Source organism: Pleurodeles waltl, chromosome 3_1 (assembly GCF_031143425.1).
Source record: "Pleurodeles waltl isolate 20211129_DDA chromosome 3_1, aPleWal1.hap1.20221129, whole genome shotgun sequence".
Classification (NCBI taxonomy): Eukaryota; Metazoa; Chordata; class Amphibia; order Caudata; family Salamandridae; genus Pleurodeles; species Pleurodeles waltl.
Genome location: NC_090440.1, coordinates 414,197,769 through 414,219,369, shown reverse-complemented (window position 1 = coordinate 414,219,369; position 21,601 = coordinate 414,197,769). Strand labels below are relative to the sequence as shown.

Sequence of the window (21,601 nt, the reverse complement as noted above, 5' to 3'; positions counted from 1 at the left end):
GGTGTGTTGTGTGAAGTGCGTGGAAATATTGCTGGGTGAAAGTAAAATGCGCGTCTGGGTGCTCAGTTCTCTTTTTCTCAGTGCGTGGTCCCGAATATGTAGGAGTGGGGGTTTGTGGGTGATGTGGGTGTGTGTTTTATATTGTATTGGGTGTGTGGGAGTGGTGTGTGTATGTGTATCAGGTGTGTGTATTTCAAAATGTCCAATGTGGATGTGTTTTATGAGAGTGTGTGTATTTTGAGCGCGGCGGTGTGTACCGCCAATGGATTACCGCGGTTGAAAGACCGCCGTATGGATTCATGGGTCGTGATAGTGTGGGCGTATTTCTGTTGGCGTGACGGTGGAGGTTTGGTCATCGCCAGTTTCTCGCTGCCCTTTGGTGTGGCGGACTTTTGTGGATGACTGTATTTTGGCGGTTTGTGTGTTGTGGGTCAGAATGACCGTTGCGGTTTACCACGGCCGCGGCGGTATGTTGGCGGTCTTCTGACAGCGGTAAGCGTCTTTTACTGCCAAGGTTGGAATGACCACCATAGTCTCTTAGTGTTGTCGCTACAGGACCGCTCAGGGATGAACCCGGTTTGGTCCAGATCCACCAAGTCCTGCATATACAGGTTTATCTTACGAGCTAGGATGCCCATGAAGATCTTAGCATCCACATTTAATAATGTAATGGGTCGGTAAGAGAAGCACGGTTTTGGGTCCTTCCCCTGTATAGAAATGACTGTCACCATACCTAGTTGCATTGTGGGGGATGGGGTGGGATGTGCCTAGAGCGTTATACAGCCGAGCCAGCACATGGACTAGCTGGGTTCCAAAGGACTTTTAAAACTCTGTTCCAAAACCGTCTGCACCTGGCGCTTTAACTGTTTGCAGACGGTGTATGGTCATGAGGACTTCCGTGGGTGTAATATCCCTCTCTAAGGTGGCACTGTCTGCAGGGGGGATTCGGAGAAGAGGAGTGGAGTCCAGAAAGTCCTCCATGCCGTTATGGTTGAGTTCCTCTGCAAAATATAAGTCAGAGTAAAACTGCTCGAACTATTGAAGGATCAACTCTTCCTGACATGTCAGGGAGCCATGAGGCTGCCTCAATTCTGCCACTCGTCGTCCTGTGGCCTGCGCGCAGAGTCGGTGGGACAGAAGGTGGCCTGCCTTGTCGCCTCCCGCATAGAACCTTTGCTTAGTCCGGAGTAGGGCATACTCCACCTTATCCTCATCCAAGGCTCGTAGTTTTTTCCGGTGAGTTGCCTCTTCACTTCTAGGTACTAGGGTCATTCGGCCCGTAAATATTGGCTATTGTCAGCCTGCGCCTCCGTTTGTCAGTATGTAGGGAGAGAAGCCTCCCCTGTATCTTGGGCTGCACGCGGATTACAGTCCCTGGAAAATTTGTGGCCAGTAAGATTGTGACTCCTGCCCGCCACCCATGTCCCGAAGAGTGGTATTGACAGTCAAACCAGCATGACTTCAGTCTTTTCCAGTCTGAGCGGAGTAAATTAGTTTCTTGTACTAGACATATGTCACTCTTCGTGTCCCAGAGCTGCAATAGGCGAGCCTGTCTCTTCATGGGGGCTTTAAGTCCCCTTACGATAAGGCTTACGTTAAGACTTAGGCCCTCAGTATGACATTGGCGGTAAATCCCGCTCACCGCCACACAGACGGCTGCCAATATACCTCCATGGTGGTGGATATCCGTTTACCATATTATGACACACACACACCAATCCAACAGAATACAGCCACATACACAAATCCGCCAGCCCAAAGGTCAGTGATAAAGTGGCGGTCCCAAAACCCTTACTATTACACCACCAAAACAATGTCTATCACATTATGACCCACGAATCACCACAGCAGACATTCAACTGCAGTAAACCATTGGCGTACCGCGCTCAGAATAGACACCCAGATACAAAACAACACCACATTGGCCAATACCAAATACACACACCTGACACCCATACACACACCACACCAACACCTCTATAAAACACACACCCACATTACCTACAACCCCTTACGGGCACCAATTACTACCAGGAGACTGAGAAGAAGAGCACAGAGACAACTAGACACACACACCAGTCACACCCATATACCCTTCATGCACTCCACATCACACACCCCACCACATTACCCAACACACCCTCACCAACACGCATCACACAGCACCCATGGCACCACAAAGGCACCCCCATTTCACTGAGGAGGAGTTAAGGGTCATGGTGGAGGAAATTGTCAGGGTAGATCCACAGCTTTTTGGAGCACAGGTACAGCAGATTTCCATTGCAAGGAAGATGGAGCTATGGCGGAGAATCATGGACAGGGTCAACGCCGTGGGACAGCACCCAAGAACAAGGGACGACATACGGGGCAAGGTACGTTCCATAGCAGCAAGACACCAGCTCGCCATACAGAGGACTGGCGGTGGACCCCCAACTCCTCCCCCACAGCTCACACCATGGGAGGAGCAAGTACTGGCAATACTGCATTCTGAGGGACTTGCTGGAGTAGCTGGAGGACTGGACACTGGTAAGTCAACATTTAACACTTATCACCCACCCCAATACCTGCATGCCATCTCACACCCACACCCTCACTCCCATCACTCTACTCCAACCCCAACACTGCACCTACACATCCCACTAACCCCAATGCCAAGCCCTGCATGCCAAACTAATGCATGGACACCCCTCCCAGCCCTGCATGGACACCCATCACCAAAGCATGCACAGCAAGGGAAACTAACATTCCCACAATACATCACCATACACAAGCAAAAGCTGGCAGGGCAACACCAACGATAGAGGGGAAGCCATGGATGTACAAATGTCATACATTTGAAGCATAGTATATCAGTTACAACTCCACAGATATTCGAGCCAATGTCAGTGGAGAGGAGGTGCCACCACTATCCAGTCCCCCAACAGAAGAGACCCCCAGTGATGACAGTAACTCTGGACTTCAGGATCTGGAGGACCTACCTGGCCCATCAGGGACCACTGGACAGCCTGTCACCCAAGCACAATCACAGACCACCACAGAGCCTCCCCATCAGGATCCAACACCACAGCACCCACCCAGCGTACCCAAACCTCTGTCCCCAAGACACATCAATCAGCAGTGTACCCACCTGTACAGGGACCCCAGGCCACACCTCTCCCCTAAGGCAATCAGGGGCCTGGTGTCAGTGGCAGTAGGTAACCGTCCAGGGAACGGGGCCCAGAACAACAGGGACACTGGGAGGACTGCTGTGCGCCAGGGGGAGGACAAGACCAGGGAACCAACTCTCCAGGAGGCACTCTCCGAGATCCTGGGAGCCTACCAACATTCCCAGGACACAGTGGGCCAGATCCTTGAACAGGCGGCTGCAGGAGGGACAGGGGATCAGGGAGGACTTGCAGGCCATTAACAACACCCCGATCTCCATAGCAGGGGTGCTGACAGACATGGCCAACATCATGAGGGAGGCAACAGCACACTAGCGGGCCCCTGCCACTAGCCACTCAACTGAACAGCCCTCCACTTCTGCTGCCGCTAGTGGGTAGGAGGCCCCGCCACAGGCCCCACAGGCCACCAGCACCCCTTCCCCTGCAGAAGGTGAACCATCCCGCAAACGTTCCCTGCGACCCAGACAGAAGACTGAGACACTTTCCAAGACCACCGCCAGGAAATGAGACTGTCCCCCTTTCTTCCCACACAGTCACCTTGTCCACCTTGAACTGCCATTGCTCCCCTTCCTATGTCCCCTTGGACACTGCACCTGTGCTACAAACAGATTGGAACAATACCCTGGACTTTCCTCCATCATCACCCCATTCCATTGCACTTTCCCCTCAATTTCTTAGCACTACAATAAATACCCTTGGACAAAACTCGACTACTAGTATTTGATTTATTGAAAATTTGTAGTGATGGAAACAGCTACATCCATTGCAAATGAACTGTACATTGTGAGAGCATAGAAATAATGACCTGTAGTTGGCTGTAGTGATCACATCAGGACATTGTTGTCATATCACCAACATCTATAAAATGATAATCCATAGGTGACAGTAAGTAGAGGTCAAATGTGGGTAATGCCATCATGCCACAGCCACACAGAATAGACTAATAGTCATAGAAATGTGAAGTTGCACTGTCTCACCTGTGTGTTATTGGAAGTACTGACGAATAACTGATGTTCTGTTGTCCACATTCTCATCCTCTACCTCCTCATCCTCACTGTCATCAGGGTCCACTGCAGCGACAGGGGCCTTTCCATTCTCCTCCTCTTGCAGAAAAGGGACATGGCGTCTGAGGGCCAAGTTGTGCACCATGCAGCATGCCACTACTATCTGGCAGACCTTCTCGGGTGAGTAGCACAGGTATCAGATGGAGGCACTTGAACCTAGCCTTCAGGAGGCCGAAGGTCCTCTCAATGATCCTTCTGGTTCGCCCATGTGCCTCATTATAACATTCTTCAGCCCTTATCCTGGCATTCCTCACAGGGGCCAGTAGCCACAATAGGTTTGGGTAGCCAGAGTCACCTGCAAATAGTGAAAGATAACATTTAGCCACACACTATCCTATGAGGTTAACATCAGAGCCATACACTAACATGCACCGGGTGGTGACCAAGGCTCACCTATAAGCCACACCCTGTGCCTCTGTAGTTGGGCCATCACATCTGGGATGCTGCTATTCCTCTGGACAAAGGCATCATGCACCGACCCAGGATATTTAGCATTGATATGGGAGATGTGCTGGTCCTCTAGGCACACTATCTGCACATTCATGGAGCGGAAACGATCCTGCACACCTGTTCATTCTGGCAGGGGGGGACAAACGCAATATGTGTCCCGTCAATCGCCCCAATAATATTGGGGATATGTCCCATTGCATAGAATCCGGCCATCACAATGGCCAAATTTTCCACCTGGGGGAAAGCTATGTAGCTGCACATGTGCGTTTACCAGAGCAGACAACACTCTTGCCAGAATGATTGAGAACATTGGCAGTGACATTCCTGCTGTCAAGCCCACTGTCACTTGGAAAGAACCAGTTGCCAGGAATTGGAGAACTGATAGCACTTTCACAAGAGGGGAAATTCCAGTCAGATGACGGATAGCAGATATCAGGTCATGCTCCAATTGGGCACATAGCTCTGTGATTATGGCCCTGCCCAGTCTATAGGTGAGTATAATGTGCCTATCCTCCAGTGTAGCTAAGTCCACCAGGGTTCTGTACACGGGGGTATGTCTCCATCTCCTATTCATCCGCAGCAGTAGGTATCTAAGGGACACAAGAGTGAGTAGGATGTCACAATTTGAGCAACTAAACCACAACAGCAGTCCACATCGTGCACTTATGTATTGGGACAGTGTACATTTCAAAATATGTGCCTATTTATCCTGTGACCTAGCAATTCTCAATAGGCCTGTTCACCCCCCTGAAATGGCAACCGCCTGTCCTGTGTGCAGGGACAGGTGGAAGTGAGGTCATTCCGCCGACGTTAGGCATCGTGGCGGTAGGCGTCATGCGTCGCCTCGCAATTACTCATTAGATAATATTGGGCCCTATGGAGTACAATGGCCAATGGGGATGTGCGCCGGCGGTGACGTTGTATACCGCCGCGGACGTAACTACCTTTTTCCATCTGATTCCTCATTTGTTTCCTGACCTTCAACAGGAGAAGACCTACTCTGCATGTTCTGCTGTGACCTGTGTCTGGAACCTACCATGGCCTGTGTGACAGGGGAAAGGGCCCCAGCCTTCACTTCGGAGGAGTTGGAGCGACTGGTGGATGGGCTCCTACCCCAGTACGGACTGCTGTATGGGCCTCCAGACCAACAGGTGAGTACACAGTGGGCACGATGCATGTGGCATGGATGCATGGAGAAGTGTGTGAAGGCATTGTGTAAGGGAGGGGATTATCTGTTGGCGGTGTACATGTTGTGAGCTGGGCTAAGTGTGTTCCAATGGAGTGATGGAAACGGGTATGGTAGGCCATGTGTGTGACAGGCTGGACTTTTAGTGTAATGGTGTTCTCCTGTCTTTATTGCCTCTGCAGGTCAGAGCCCATCAAAAGAAGGGATTATGGCGTGCCATTGCCAAGGACGTATGGCAGGCGGAGCACCCACTGTCGGAAACAGTGGAAGGACCTGAGACGCTGGGCACAGAAGACCGTGGAGGCCCAGCTGGGAATGGCCTCCCAACGATGAAGGGGTGCCCCTCAGACCCTAACCAACCTGATGGCCTGCATACTGGTGGTGGCCTACCCTGAGCTGGATGGGCGCTTGAGGGAATCACAGTAGCCACAAGGCGGTGAGTACAGTGGGTATCATTACATATTTTGGCTGGTGGGGTGGTATCCAGGTGGTGGTTGTGTGTTAGTGGGTGTCCCTAAGGCCAGGCCAGACATTGCAGCATCAGTCCTCTAGGGTAATGGTTGCATGTCAAATACAGGTAACCTAGCTTGTTAGTAGTCACTTTCAGACAGGGCATAATGGGTCCCAGGTGTGCTGCAGTTTGCGCTGTATGCTCGTCATCATGCCTTGGTGACTAGCCATATCTCTGGTAGTGCAATGCATATTGCTTTGGCCTGTTCCCTGAGTGTGAGGGTGCTGTGTACGCCAACTGTGGTGTTGGTGCAGTAATTTACCCAGTGTTTCCTTTGTCTCTCCCCCCCCCTTTTTTGTTCTGTCATCCTGTCCTTGTGTGCATTAGCATCATCTGGCGAAGGAGCAGGGACACCAGTGACAGAGGGAGCTGCATCCCACATGACCCGGGAACCAGTGGGACGGAGGGCAAAGGGAGAACCACGGCAGAGACAGAGGAGACGACACAGAGTCAGATACCTCCTCCGATGGGAGCTCCCTGGTGGTGGCGGACACCTCTGTGACCAGCTCAGCTGCAGGTACATCAGCCACCCCCGTACCAGCACCACCCTCCCAGTAGCCTCTCAGTGATATGCCTGTGACCGCTCACCCAGGAGGGTGGGCATCTCCTTCGCCCCAGGCACCTCAGGTCCTGCCCCAGTGAGCCCTGCTGCACTGAGTGAGGAGGCTATTGACCTCCTGAGATCCATCTCTGTAGGGCAATCAGCCATTGTGAATGTTATCCAGGTGCTGGCATCCCATATGCAGCAATGCAATGCATTCCTGGAGGGCATTCACTGTGGATTGGCGGTCCAACAGAGATCGATTCAAGCTCTGGCCTCCTCTCTGATGGCAGCCATTGTCCCTGTTTCTACCGTCCCTCCTCCAACTACCACTTCCCAATCCCACTCCCCTCAACACCAACCCATCCCAGGCACCCATACAGACGAGCATGCACACAAGGCAGCACACAAGAGTGGCACAGGCAAACACAAGCACCACACTTCATCCCACAGGCACTCACACAAACACCATACAGTTGCAGACACAACAACATCCACTGCCTCCACTATCTCCCCACCCTCCCCCTCCACCATCTCCCTCCCAGTCATGTCCACACTCACACCTACATGCACTACATCTGCATCCAATATCAGCATCACCACACCAAGCAGAACACACACCTCACTGGCAGACACCTCTACAACAGCCATGCACGCGTCTCCTGTGTCCCCTCCTGCCATGTTTGCCCCTCCACCTGCGGGACACAAACGCAAGCATTCACACACCCAACAGCCACCCATCTCACATCAGCATACAGCCCATGCACCTGCACCCAAGTCCAGCAGACATACACCTCCAACAACCACTCCCTCATCCTCCATTCCCATTACTCCTCCCTCCTCCCGCCCCACCATCCCTGAAAAGCTTTTCCTTTCCCAATTTGACCTCTTCCCTCCCCCGCACCCACTGGCCTGCACGTATGGGCAGTGTACCAAGGACACAGCCCAGCACCTCAGCCAAACAATCCACGGGGACAGTGGTAGCACCACCTACTTGTAGTGGTAAGAATACCAAACCTCCATCACAGAAGGGGAAGGAGCCAGCACCACCAGAGAAGAGTGTGAAGGGGCCTGTACCACCAGGGAAGAGTGTGAAGGGGCCTGCACTACCTGTGAAGAAGGTGAAGGAGCCTGCACCACCAGGCAGAGAGGGGAAGAGCCCTTCCCCCCCTGCCAGGAAGGTTAAGGGATCCACAACCCATGTACAGGAGGAGATGAGGCACTGTATGCCAGCAGAAGCTGTCAGGCTGACACCGCCACCACCACCAGCTGTCACGGGGCACCCACCGCCAGCTGTGGAAGTGCAGCCATCAGTGGGTGCAGAGGCGCCCAGGAGGCACATCCAACCACCACCACAGTGTAGCCATCGGGCAGTGCAGAGGCTACCCAGGAGGCTCCTCCAACCACTACCACAATGCAGCCATCAAACAGTGCAGAGGCTGCCCAGGAGGCTCCTCCAACCACCACCATAGTGCAGCCATGGGACAGTGCAAAGGCTGCCCAGGAGTCTCCTCCAACCACCACCACAGTGCAGTCATCTGACAGTGCAGAGGCTGCCCAGGAGGCTCCTCCAACCACCACCACAGTGCAGCCATTGGACAGTGCAGAGGCTACTCAGGAGGCTCCTCCAAACACTACCACAGTGCAGCCGTCACCGCCACTGGACGCCATGTAGGCCACCCTCCAGGGGCTGCTTTATGGGCTGCCTCCTCCAGAACCAGTGTTCAAGTCACCCACTTCAGAGACTGTGGCCTTGCACTCCCCAGGACAAAGCAATGGGCATGTTGCCCCCTCCAGAACCAGTGGGCAACTCACCCACTTCAGAGACTGTGGCCCTGCACTCCCCAGGACAGAGCAATGGGCATGTTGCCCCCTCCAGAACAGGTGGGGAAGTTACCCACTCCAGAGACTGTGGCTTTGCACTCCCCAGGACAAAGCAATGGGCATGTTGCCCCCCCCAGAACCAGTGGGCAAGTCACCCACTTCAGAGACTATGGCCTTGCACTCCCCAGGATAAAGCAATGGACATTTTGCCCCCTCCAGAACCAGTGGGCAAGTCACCCACTTCAGAGACTGTGGCCTTGCACTTCCCAGGACAAAGCAATGGGCATGGAGCCCCATCCAGAACCAGTTGGGCCGTTCCAGTATTCGGCTGAAGTGCCCCCCATCCACCTGAGGTGCCTTCCCACTTGCAAAATGATGCCCCTGCAGTGTTCTCTCCGGATGTGTCAGGATACAGGTTGGGCCTTGGACTGTGCCCTGTGGCCTTGTGTGCCCTCATGACTTTGGACTGGGCATTGGCCCTTTATGGACATTTGTATATATTTGGTTCGTGTTGTGGGTTTTGCTATGCTAATGCATTGTCGGTACTCCAGCATTGTGGTCTGAGTTTTATTATGCTGTGTGTCGTGTGCCATTGTTTTACGTGTGCAGCTGGTTGTGTGTATGGTGTGTGGGTGTGTTGTGCATGTGTGTGTCACTCTCGTTTTCCTCCCACCCTCCCTTGTGTGCTAGGCGGCTGTACTCACTGTCGTCGTCTAGGTTCTATGGCGGCGTGGTCCTTCCCTGTGTCTCCAATGGTGAGTCCTTTCACTTCTCAGCTCTGTTTCCGCCAGGCTTTTTTTGGCGTTGGTACCGCCCCGGAAAAGGTGGCGGTTTCGTGTGTCTTAATATGATGGGCGGTACTTTGTCTCCCTCTTGGCTGTTGTTGGCTGCCGCCGTGGTGAATGTTGTTTCCGCCATGGCGGTTGGTGTGGTACATTGGCTGTCTATGGGAGTTATCACCGCCATGGTCATAATTTGGCAGAAGTTACCGCCAGCGTGTTGGCGGTATTACCGCCACTTTATCACTCACCGCCAGGGTCATAATGAGGGCTTCAGTATGGTTACCATGCTGCATGTCATGTAACCTGCTCATTGCGAAGGTGTCCTAATATGTGAACCCATGAATGGGGAGATGGGAAGGTGCCACCCCATGAGGGTCAAAGCGGGGGAGGTAGAAAAAAGGACAATAAACATGGGTTAAACTTTTAACGGTGTTCCCTGCCTGTCACAGGCAAGTCCGGGGAGTTCGGACCGGTTCATCTGTCTGTCGTTCGTTCGTCTGCCGTTCCGATGTGTTGGAGCTCCACCATCTGGGTGTCACATTCTATTGTCTCTTTGCCTCTACCAGATCTTGGTCCTCCTGCTCAAATTACCCACCAGGTATCATCTCGGAGACGGGGGAGTACAATGCCGCTTTGCCAATTGATAATATTGGTCTGAGTCCACCTCTGATATGCTGTCACGGCTGTGTAGGCTTCTGAGCAGTGCCACCCTCTCCTTTTGGCTCTCCACCGTGGTGGGTTTATGGGATTTGTTCTATCGGGTGCGGGTTTTTGAGCGCCTCCTGTCGGCTCATGGTGGCTGCGCCTGTGATGCTGGCTGTTGAGTTTGATCTCCAAGATGTGCCGGCATCCCATCTAGGCCCTGTGCTTCTTCCAGTGTGCTGAAGCTGTTGGGCTCATTCTGCCAGACAAAGTGCAGGCGAAAGGGATGGCCCCATTTATATCTGATACCTTTCTCTCTGAGGAAGTCCTTCACAGGTCGGAGAGCTCTACAGCGATGTGAAGTCAGCATCAACAGGTCCTGAAACAGGCAGATCCGGTGGCCCTCAAATTCAATTGACGTTTGGTCACGGACAGCCGCCCTTATGACCTCTCTTTGCTAATAGTAGTGCAGACAGGTTAGTATGTCCTGAACCATGCCTGGAGAGTGGGCAGGGCGGCCAGCTGTATGTGTTCTATCAAGCATAATGTTCTGGTCTTGCAGGGCTGGGGCCACATGGCAAAAAAGGCGCACCACAAAGTCCTCCAGGGCCCCTGTCACCGGCAGTGCCGGTATTCCTTTTATGCGAATGTTGGCGCGACGCAATCTGTTCTCTGAATTTTCTAATTGAGACTGCAGTTCCTGGTTCTTGTCCTGCATGGTAAGAAGTTCTCTCCTGTGGTAGTCCAGTTCATCCTCGCATGTCTCTTGGGTCTGTTCCAGTGTGTCCAGTGTGTGTACGTGTTGTCCCAGGTCACCAACCTCTCTCTTGAGGTCCTTAACTTCTGCTGCTATTTCCTGTTTTAATGTGGTGAAATCTTCACGTAGGGCCCGAAAGAGCTGCTCCATGAACGTTCTTGTCAATGGCTTCTCCCAGCTCTCCGATGGTCCCGGCTCCGCCATCTCTGCTCCCTCCATCGCCGGGACCCCAGGAGGATTTGCTTTCTTGCCAGGGGTTTTATTAGAGAGGTCTCCTTCTTGTTATGCCTCTGGTACGCCATCCTTATTGATCCTTAAGTTGTTGTGGGCCCTGTCCGGACTACAGTCCCCCAGTTGTGGCCTCAGCTAGCTTGCTGCCTCTGGAATTTCCGTTCCCACTGGTGTCTTCGATGTCTGTGCTAGTCCTCTGATGGGCAGGGTGCCTAAGTCTTAGGCAGCCAGGTAGTATGTTTATTGACTGGCCCCCTCACGTGGGACAGCCACTATGGCCGAGTTGGCTTCTCACCGCCTGATCGGGTCGCTGCTGTCTCCACACACTTGCAGGGTCCGTGCCAGCTGCAGTTGTGCAGAGTTTGGGTTCACTTGAGGCCCTGCTCCGGAAGCGTCAGCCTCCTCCCGCCTGCGTGTGTCAAGTACAGTCCTCTAGGCCTGCGAATCTCTGGTGCTTGGCTGCTGTGCTGGACAGTACTGGGCGTCACAGGTCTCGGCCGGTTTCGCCCTGTGCTCTGTCTAGGCCTGTGCATTTCCCGGGCTTGCCTGCTAGGCAGGGCAGGCCGGGGCGCTACACGTACGACATGCCGTATTCCGCACCATCACAGCGGGAAAAGCGGGGAAGCGCCACACGGCTGCACCAGGCATCTCCTCGGCCTCAGCTGGGGCCCTCCATCTATGCCTCCTCTGCTCGGGTCTCCACCTGTTTTGTGTGGTCTGCCCCGCATGACCCAGGCACCCACACGTACTGTGCTGGGGTCTGCTCGGACAATGCCTAGGCCCGCAGCTTAACAGGGCCCACCCACCAGGCTGCAGCAGCCACTGTGCAGCAGCGCCAATCAGCCGCGCTCGGCCGCCCAGCTATGGCAGGTCATGGGCCCCACCTCTCCTCCTCCGGTTCGTCTCTCGCCAGGCAGCTCTCTTCTTGCTGTGTCACTTGCAGTCTGCCGTGGCCCACCACGCAACCCTCTCTTAGGCCCTTCAGCGGGTCCGCAGCACTCCAAAGCATGACTCCCCACCCTCAGCCGAACCCGGTGGCTCCAGGGGGCACAAGGGGCGCCACCGCACCCGTGGATGGTGTTGTCTGGTGCCCGATCCAGACTCTCCCAAGGGCCGGTGGCGGAGCTCCGAAAGAACACTTCTACTCGGGGGCCATCTTAGCCACACTCCCCAAGTGCCACTTTTAGAAAGTTGCCATTTTCTTGTCCAAACCATTTGGTGCCTGCTGCCAGTGTCCTGGGTCACATTACTGTGAATGGCTTAACTGTTGGGCTTTCTGTATTCCCCTTAGACAGTTAGATAAAAGGGGAATATAGGTGTTGGCAGGTGGGCCATCTTGCCCAGATGGCTGGGGCAGGGCTGTTCCCTCAAGCACACTTACAAAGTAACTGCCACTAGCCTTTTGCCACCCCATACTTCCTGGAGCCCTGGAAGGGAAAGCAGGGAACTTTCCAGAACCAAATGCAGGTGTAGGACATGGTGTTCCCTAACTTGAAAAGCTAGCACGGGTATAAATATTGGACCCTCAGAACACCTCTTTAGTATACTCCTGGATCTGTGGACTACAGAAGGACTGTCTTGTTCCCCAGAGGCCTGTCCTGATGATTGCGGGCTGCCGAGCTCCCCAGAAAACAGGCCTGCTGTCCTGCTGCTTGAGATTTACCTTGTTCTCCAGAGGACTGCCATGCTGCTTGCCCCGCTCTCTGAGAAGGAAAACTAGACTTGCTCACCTCATCCCAGGCTAACCTGTGTGACTCCAAGGGTCAGTTGGCTGACCTCCTGTTATGAGGTACAGATACACAACAAGCTCCAGAGACCTCCCTGCAACTGCCCAGCTAACCTGCTGCAACTGAACCTGCAACTGGATCTTCTTGAGCCCTGCTGGCCTCTGCTGGGTGTGATTTCCAGGTCAGGCCAGGTCATGAAGCCTTGTCTGGCATTAGTGGAGAGCCTCCTGTGAACAAAAGGAGAAGTCCTGAAGTTTTGGGCTCTTTGTGACTGTGAACGGGCCTACTCACGCCAGGACTTTGCTGCCCCCAATGACTGCCAACACAAAGCTCTGGTGAACCTGACTTCACACTATAGCAACCGCTAGCAACAGCTGCACTGCACTTCACACAATAGCAACAACAGTCCACATTGCAAAGCTACAGCAATGAGGCTCTGCAACGCCTGACTGGATCTTTGCACTACAACGATGACCATCAACAACGTCAGGCTCTCCCTGCTCCTCACGGCTTCCACGTCTGTGATCAGAACTCTTCACGCCGGACTTTGAGAAGATTATTCAGCTGGATTAACCTAGTCTGTGTATCAGTCCCGCACTCTAACACAGTTGGCCTGAACCTGTGACTTTCCCCTGGTCTAGCATGACCAAATGGCTGTGAGTGGCACTTTGTGCCTTTAGAAAGTATCTTTACGCAAAACTTTAAAATTGAATATCTCCAGTTCTACTAATTGCCTTAAATTCTTTTGGTGTTGTTTTTTAAAATAAAAATGTACTCTAATTTTCAAATTTTTATCTGTGATTTTTTTTGTGTTGTGTTTTCACATCTGATATAGACTTCTAGCCACAGATTCCTTACCTTAGCATATTCCCCAGGTGTCAAACTGGATCCAGACATTTTTTAGCACTACCCCTGCGTGCTGATAGATGGTGTCATTCGGCTCTGCGTGAGCGTCATCTGCACTATATAGGCACCACCAAAGTGAGCTGACGTCAGTTCTTTTTTTCCTGCGCCAGTCAGCACAGATCAAGACAGAGACACCCCCAGCCCCATATTTCTGTGGCAGAACAACATCTGCTTTGCTTCTGGTTTTGCAAGAATTACAGCATCATGAACCTCAAGGCACTGAGGGAAGCTCCTCACCATCTGACATCAGACAACATCGCAACACTCTCGATCTGGGTTGCGGAGAATGTCTCAGGGCTGCTTGCGGAGCCTCTCCCAGTGGTCGTCATCTCGATCCTGGTCATCGGGTAAGTCACACAAAAAGAAGAAATCTAAGAAGTTGAAATGCTCTTTAACTTCTCCACATCAGTCAAGTCTTCAGACCTGTTGTGGGAGCTTTGGTACACTAGGCCTCGCTCTGTGGTGGAGCTTATGCCTAGGTCAGCCCCACACCTCCCAGTTTCCCAGAGCTGGAGCGACCTCCGCCCAAATTAAGGAGTTTTATGTGGCTATGTACCTTATATTTGGGCCTAACCACTCTGGAGTGCCTTCGGGCCCATCTGGTATGGGAGGGGCCTTACTGGGTCGCTGCTGGTGGGTTCACCCTTGGTACCAATTGCCCCCTTGGACTTTCCCTGGTGCCCTCTCCAGTGCTGTCATTCCTGACCCCGCTGACGACCTGCTGTGGCCCGAACCCCATAGTTATACTTGAATCAGACACAGAGCCAGATGGGCGTCGCCCGATTCCTACTCCCACGCCGGCCGGTACCATGCCCTCTGATTCAGGCCCAGTGTCTTTTTTCTTTTGACAGGTCTGGAGAGGGTGATGATTGGGAGGGCTCAAAGGACCATTATGGTTACCATCACCTCCTCGATAATACAGAGGACAACTGGTATGGGGAGCTGGTGGATGGCAGTGGCTTGGACACCTCACCAGACACTGGCCTGGTCTTTCCTCCTACTGTTGCTATAGAGGTGGGTGCCTCAGCTGCAATTGTGATGCGGGTGGCAGGTGAGATCCTGGACCTTCAGCTGTCCACAATAGCAGTCAAGACAAACATCATGACAGAGGTGCTTCAGCCGAGAGTCGCCCCTTCTATTTCCATTCAACAAACCCATTGAGATGGTGGCAGCAGCAGAAATAGGTTGTGGTTGCTATTCCTGCTATTTTGTGATGCCCAAAAAAGACAAATTCAAAATGCTCACCATAGCTTAAGTTCTGTCTGCCCTGGACCCTGGAGAGTGGATAGTGGCATTGGACTTACAGAACGCATATTTGCCTGGGTTCACTATCAATGTGCAGAAATCACATCTGACTCCCTCTCAGATGATCCCTTTCATCAGGCTGTTCTGAACAAATTGCTGTCGCGGGCCTATCCTCCAAAAAAGCGAGTTAAGGATATTCAGGCTATGATACTGATGCTTTAGTCTATATCCTGCATTTCTTTGAGACTGACTATAAGGGTGTAAGGCCTCATGGACTCCTGCATCCTTCTTGCAACACATGCCTGGTGGCATATGTGGGCTCTGCAGTAGTTCCAATGGGCACAGTTACCAGGGGAATCTCTCTGACCTGGTCCACATCTCACAGGGAACTGCAAAAAACTGTAGTGGTATCTGACAAACTGTGATTGGGTCAATGGCAGACCCCTCTCCCATCCCCACTTAAAAATCCTTAAAATACAGCGCACGATTAATTTAATATGACATAAGAATAAAATATAAAAAAATAAATAACAGGCAGAGCCAGAAAAGACAGCACATAAATGTATATTTCAGTAAAACTCATGGATTGCACATGATATCTAGTGAGATACGATGTAATGTAAAGGTGACCATCTGTTATATCAAAGTTTATACAGATTCAGTCCATCAAAGGCATTGACTCGTTTCAGTGGATTTCACAGGTTGTTACCACCTTCCTCAGTACACAAACATATATTTTCCCACATACAACAAAAGCAAACATAAAACCTGTAACAGGGATATAACACAGCATTTTAATGCTACTGTCACAACCAGTAAAATCATTTTTACAGATAAATTAACAATCCTTAATGACATTTGATTACAAGAATGAAAATCACCTCAAACCCCAACTGTAATAGGTACCAATTCAAAGCCCCAGTTGAGAACTTATAGAAGTTAGTACAGCATTAACTGCAATGGTACTTCTCCCATGCAATGCATTTTTGTCCACTTCTATTGCATGCATCTCACACAGTGCCCATGTGCTTGAACAAAAATAAAAAATCATTTCACCACCCTTTACCTATTCAAATTCACCAACCATTCAATCATATCCATAAATCCTATTATTCACTTACACATCACTCTACTTCTTACAACCTTATAATTCACACACCCATAAAAACAAATCAAAATCCTCCAAGGGACCAGTTTCTTATCCCAAAAGGACTTATGTTCAAGATATCCACATTATTAATCAGACTGACTTTTTCCAGAAGGTCGTTATCTACAAAGGAGTATAAAAGAAATATAAAAGCCCAAACAACTATGGGCATCTGCACTACACATCGTTGTCAAGCACTTTTTTAAAATGAGCAATAAAATCCCAATTCTCCAGGACCATAAATCCCTCACGGTTCTCAACTTTTCTTTTCCTTTTTTGAACCGCATGGACACCAACACTTCTTTGACTGCACTCCATCCCACTAAAGATGACCTCAAACAACCACAGTGATTTCACACAATAGTTATCTTCATCTCTGTCTTATACTTCTCACCATTACAGACTTTCAGAGCCAGTCACACTGCCACACCATTACTTGTCACTTTATTTATTCCTTAGTTTATATTTACATTATGCTCCCACCCACCTTTCTCCCAGAGAACTTACCAGTATACAACTGTCCTCACTCCTCGTACTCTGTCTGCTCTGCAACCACCCTCCTACCCCAGCCTAACGTTAATTGCAAAACCCATTGTACTGTTATAACTGCATAAAACATTTGTGCTCACTTTTTTCCTTCTTCTACTTCTTTTGCCTGTGACAAAACACTTACTGAGAGGCACTGTGATTGTGTTCCTAAATAACCACTTGGCACCTAATGTCAACTTAACAAGATAATTTACTTCACCTTCCTCCACTACACCAAAGAAATCAAATCCTACGTAAACATCCTTACACAATCAATTCTCTGTTTCACCTTCCGCTGGAAAAGTTGGGCGTTCAATAGCATAAGGCAACAATACAGATTTTTTATAACCTCCACCTGGGATTGCTATAGCATACTGAGACATCTGCAAGACACCCATCTCATTACTTTTGGCAGGACTTAAGTCCTCTGAAAAAATTTGACTTTATAGCATTCTCACCTTGAACTGTGCTCCTTGCTCTGTTCAGCCCCTCCAAAAAGCCCTCAACTTTGCCAGACATATCCTGTTCAATCTTCCCAAAAACTGCACACCACTGTCTTCAGAGACCATATAGGCTGGCGTAACGTATACAGCTGGATGGATTCTCTACAAGTTCCTCCTTTTAGAGTACAAATCTCTCCATGTCCCTGCATTACTCAGACACTTCCTTATTACCGATGTTTGGATGGGCTACATCCAACTCAATACTTTCTGTCCTCACCCAAAGCATCAGGCACTTCCCAAGAATCCAGATTTTACTTTATCTTGGCACCCACTCACTGGGGTGCTTGAGCCCTTGACATATTTTCATTGCCACTCAAATATGGTTCTACTACTTTTGAATCCCAAAAGTAAAAATCTGTACTAGCTAGTGGGAGAGTAGCCTGAATACTGGTGGATTCAGTGTATATACATAACAGACAAACTACGATCTTGACACCTGTTTTCAACCCTTCATTTATTCCTTCAACCAGATTGTATGGTGAGTTCTATCCCATTATTGCAAGCATTCAGTGACAATCTGGCCACATCCACATTTAAATACAATTACAATTATAGGACAAGATAAAAAGTATCCATTTCTCAATTAGGAATTCCACCCCCCCCCCCTTAATGATCCTAAACTACCCACATGGTGAAAAAGGGGTAGATTCCTGCTAGATGCAATTTCTCTCTATCCAGGAAACAGACATTAGAATCAGGCTGTTGGATACCAAATCAGGTTCAACAGAAGATCCTTCTCCTGTAAGGATTTTGTGTCCTCCTGTGTAGGTTACGGTTATCTTCAAGGAAGTAGCCAGAATTATCAGTGCCAGCCACACCTCAGGGACAATGCATGATCAGTGAAAAATCAGCATGGTCTCTCTTATCCTAAAGCCACCAGACTTTTCACTTAAGGACATGGACAAGATATGCCAATAAACCTACGTCTTGCTCTAGGAAAATCATTGGAAAGGGTGGTGGGTAAACAGCTGTCAATTAGCCAGAAGAGCATGACTTTTTTGACCTTTGGCAAATGGAGATCCACCCATGGTGGAGGACTGAATACACCTTGGTTGGTGCTCTTAATACGGTGAGAGTCATACTGAATGAGATGGACGTGCTCTGTCACATTCCTCACTGCAGTTCAGAAATGGATGGGTCATTATTACCTGAAGCCTACCACATATAAGACTACTTCATTATTCTGGGAATTAGCATCACTCATTGAGATGGCTTCCTCGCCCAAGAATATAGAGCACCCAACTATCCTTGAACAAACGGTTGAATCCTTTAGCATGATAAACAATGGAAGTTGCCCCAGATAACTGAATTGAATGCATTAGCTTTCAACTGCTTAGCCATGCTATGGCTACTAAAGAAGATCTTACCTTCGCTCCACAAGGAGATGCATAACTGGGTAGCACCATCATGTGTTTTGTCATAGATAGACTATTGCAATAGATTATTCCGTAGCATTCAGGCCTATTCTCTGGCAGTGCTCCAAAAGACTCATAATTTTGCAAAGAGAGTAGATTGAAACCTGAAAAAGTATAAGCATGCCTGAGGCCCACTGAGGCTTGCACTGGCTACCAATTGAACAATGCATCCAGTTCAAGTATCTGTGTGTATCACACAGAGTCTTCTATGACCCAAAGTCCAAACAATCAGCGCCTTTTAGGCTATTAGACAAGTATTAACACTATGCAACTCATGCTCTGGTTCTTGTCCCATTATTTGAAGTCCTCTGAATATATAAAGAATGCATTTGAGGGCGATATTTACCTTTTTCCACAAACTCTTGTTCTGCAAGGCTTTCAAGTTTTTTATCAACTTACAGCTTTTGTAGTTGGTTTTTATTCTGTTTCAAACCTCTTCTCCATCCATGTAGTGCAACATAACCACTTTGTTAGGAATGCTCTTTATGAAATAAATAAATAAAATTATGTGACCTGCTACAGCTAAGCTACTGATCAATAGCCTCCTTCATCTTGAAAAGAACATTTTTAGACCTCTTGTACCACCTTCATATAATCTGTGTTCAGAAATATTGTGTGCCATTGCAATCAATGGCAAAAAGTATGGATAAAATATTAAAAACTACCTTATGTTTTTTCGGTACAGCGTCTGTTGGTGCCTTAGTCTGTTGCCACTGGTTATCTAAGGAGCTAGGTTGTGACTACATAATGTTCACCAAGAGTGTTTGTTTTTGTTGCAGCCATTCCTCATTGATGGATTTAAGTTTGACTTGAGAGTCTATGTTCTTGTCACCTCCTGTGATCCACTTCGAATCTTCGTGTATGAGGAAGGTTTGGCACGGTTTGCAACCATGAACTACATTGAACCAAGCAACAATAACCTGGTAAAATATTTTATTTCCGATGGGAGAGGGCTTAGTGTTTAAGATATTAAACCCTATTAAGTTTTAGATGGGAAATTCCCATATGTCTTAGAAGAGTTTGTGAGAGGTTTATTCAGGGGAGGCCTCAAGGCATACTAGTCCAAGATGAACAGGTAAGTGTCCTTACTCCTTATTGTATAAACCTATGGTGGTAGAATCTCAGATGCCTAATTTGTAACTATGTTGAGGACAACTGGAGGCTGGACATGTAGTAGTAAATGCTCCTATTTTAAAGCTGAACTGACTTTGACCTTGAAATCTATACAGGGTGTCTACCACGATGTCTGAATTTTTTTCATCTATGTGACAGATGTGATGGTTTGACATTCATTTTGCACTTCGATCTTTCTGACTTGTTTTTCAGGTTGTGGTTTCAACATTTAAATATTTCATTTTAACAACCCGTGTACGAAGCCCGTGGCTGTCTCTTGAAACGTGATTTGGCATGGGGAAAGTGGTTGCAACAGTTGGACTGAGCCTTTGATACATTGTATTTATACTACTTTCTGCCTGCTGGACAACAGTACGGTCCTCTTCACTTGGCTGTACCGTGCCTACCTGCCATGCCTAATGTTGTACTACTTGTGCCATGATGTGCACTTCTATGTGGAAAATTTCAATAAAACGTGTTTATCAAAAGAAACAAAGGTTTCATTTTTGACAATGCATCCAACCTCCCAACCTCTCCATGCTAAGAGTGAAGGAAGATCATCCTACATCAGATTTTTAAGCACCTCATGGAAGGGCAGGCTCTTCCTGAGCCTGTGATCCTTCCTTTCTACTTGGGAAAGTGGTCTGAAAGTAGGATACACTTGAAAGAAGCTGAGAGCTGCCTCAGTAGTAACAAAAAAGGAAGACAACTAATTCAGGATGCCCTCTCCATGTTAAGAGTGAAGGAAGATCCTCCTACATCAGATTTTTAAGCATCTCATGCATGGACAGGCTCTTCCTGAGCCTGTGATCCTTCCTTTCTACTTGGGAAAGTGGTCTGAAAGTAGGATACACTTGGAAGAAGCTGAGAGCTGCCTCAGTAGTAACAGAAAAGGAAGACAACGAATTCAGGATACCGACAAACAATCCGGTTGACTTCCACACAATTCTATGTTGCATTCCTTTCCTTTAAAATGCAAAGCCTTGCCTTTGCCACCGAAGTACTCTACCTCAACAAAGAGACTAAATACTTTGACACAAGGGGAAGTGTTTATATTGAACGTGCCCTTTGACTTGAAACAAATCGATGGGGCTGCAGTGTTGCATGTGCAATGGCATGAAGTCTTTTAAAAGATAGTTTAGGGTTTCTCCAAGAATGAACTCCTCGTCTGACCATAGAAACATGCCACATAAGTACATGACACTAGGAATCTCAGTAATGAGTGTAGCTCACATGCTGTTTTGCGACACAAAGGGCACATAAAAACATTCTAGCTCTCCCCTTTGATAGCAGGGATCTGTTGGTCTCATCCAAAGTGATGTTTAGGAACCAGTGGAAAACAAGTTATAACAGTGAAATCCTTGTTGGTAATTACTAAGCCGCTTCCAAACCACCTCAGAAAGGGAAAGGTCATTCCCACACTGGGATCAGGATTCTGAAGGGTTTCCACCAAGGTAGGATACATATAAAAGAGGATAAAGGCAGAAAACCCATCCACCATTTCAAAACTGTTTCATTTTACTAGAATATTCTCTAGTTACATTTTCTGCACTGTGAACACCATAAGCATACTATTAAGTAATATTGGAATAAATCATAACCCCAGACAAGCTACTTTCTCAATGTAGAAAAGGGGCACAAATTTGTAAAGTACAATATACTTAAAGTCATTAAGAGCTTCTATCGGAGTGTACGCCAAAGTGAAAGATGACATGGGGCATCCCTCTCACCAACCAAGGAAATTAAGTGATAGACTCGGTCAAACAAACCTTGTTCTGGGCCAGACAGAGGTTCATCCATTATAACTTCCACGGAACATGCAACAAATCAGTAATACTTTAGGCCACAGACCCTTCCAGGTCAGA

The 21,601-nt window shown here is 49.2% G+C and overlaps 1 protein-coding gene across 2 annotated transcripts in view; it reads left to right on the top strand.

The window, feature by feature from the left end:
- Positions 1–21,601, top strand: part of TTLL13 (tubulin tyrosine ligase like 13) — a 309,143-nt gene that overhangs the window by 99,558 nt on the left and 187,984 nt on the right. For both annotated transcript variants that reach the window (XM_069222660.1, XM_069222659.1), the window contains exon 7: positions 19,403–19,546. In XM_069222660.1, coding sequence (XP_069078761.1) covers positions 19,403–19,546 — 144 coding nt within the window. The remainder of the gene's footprint in view (positions 1–19,402; positions 19,547–21,601) is intronic.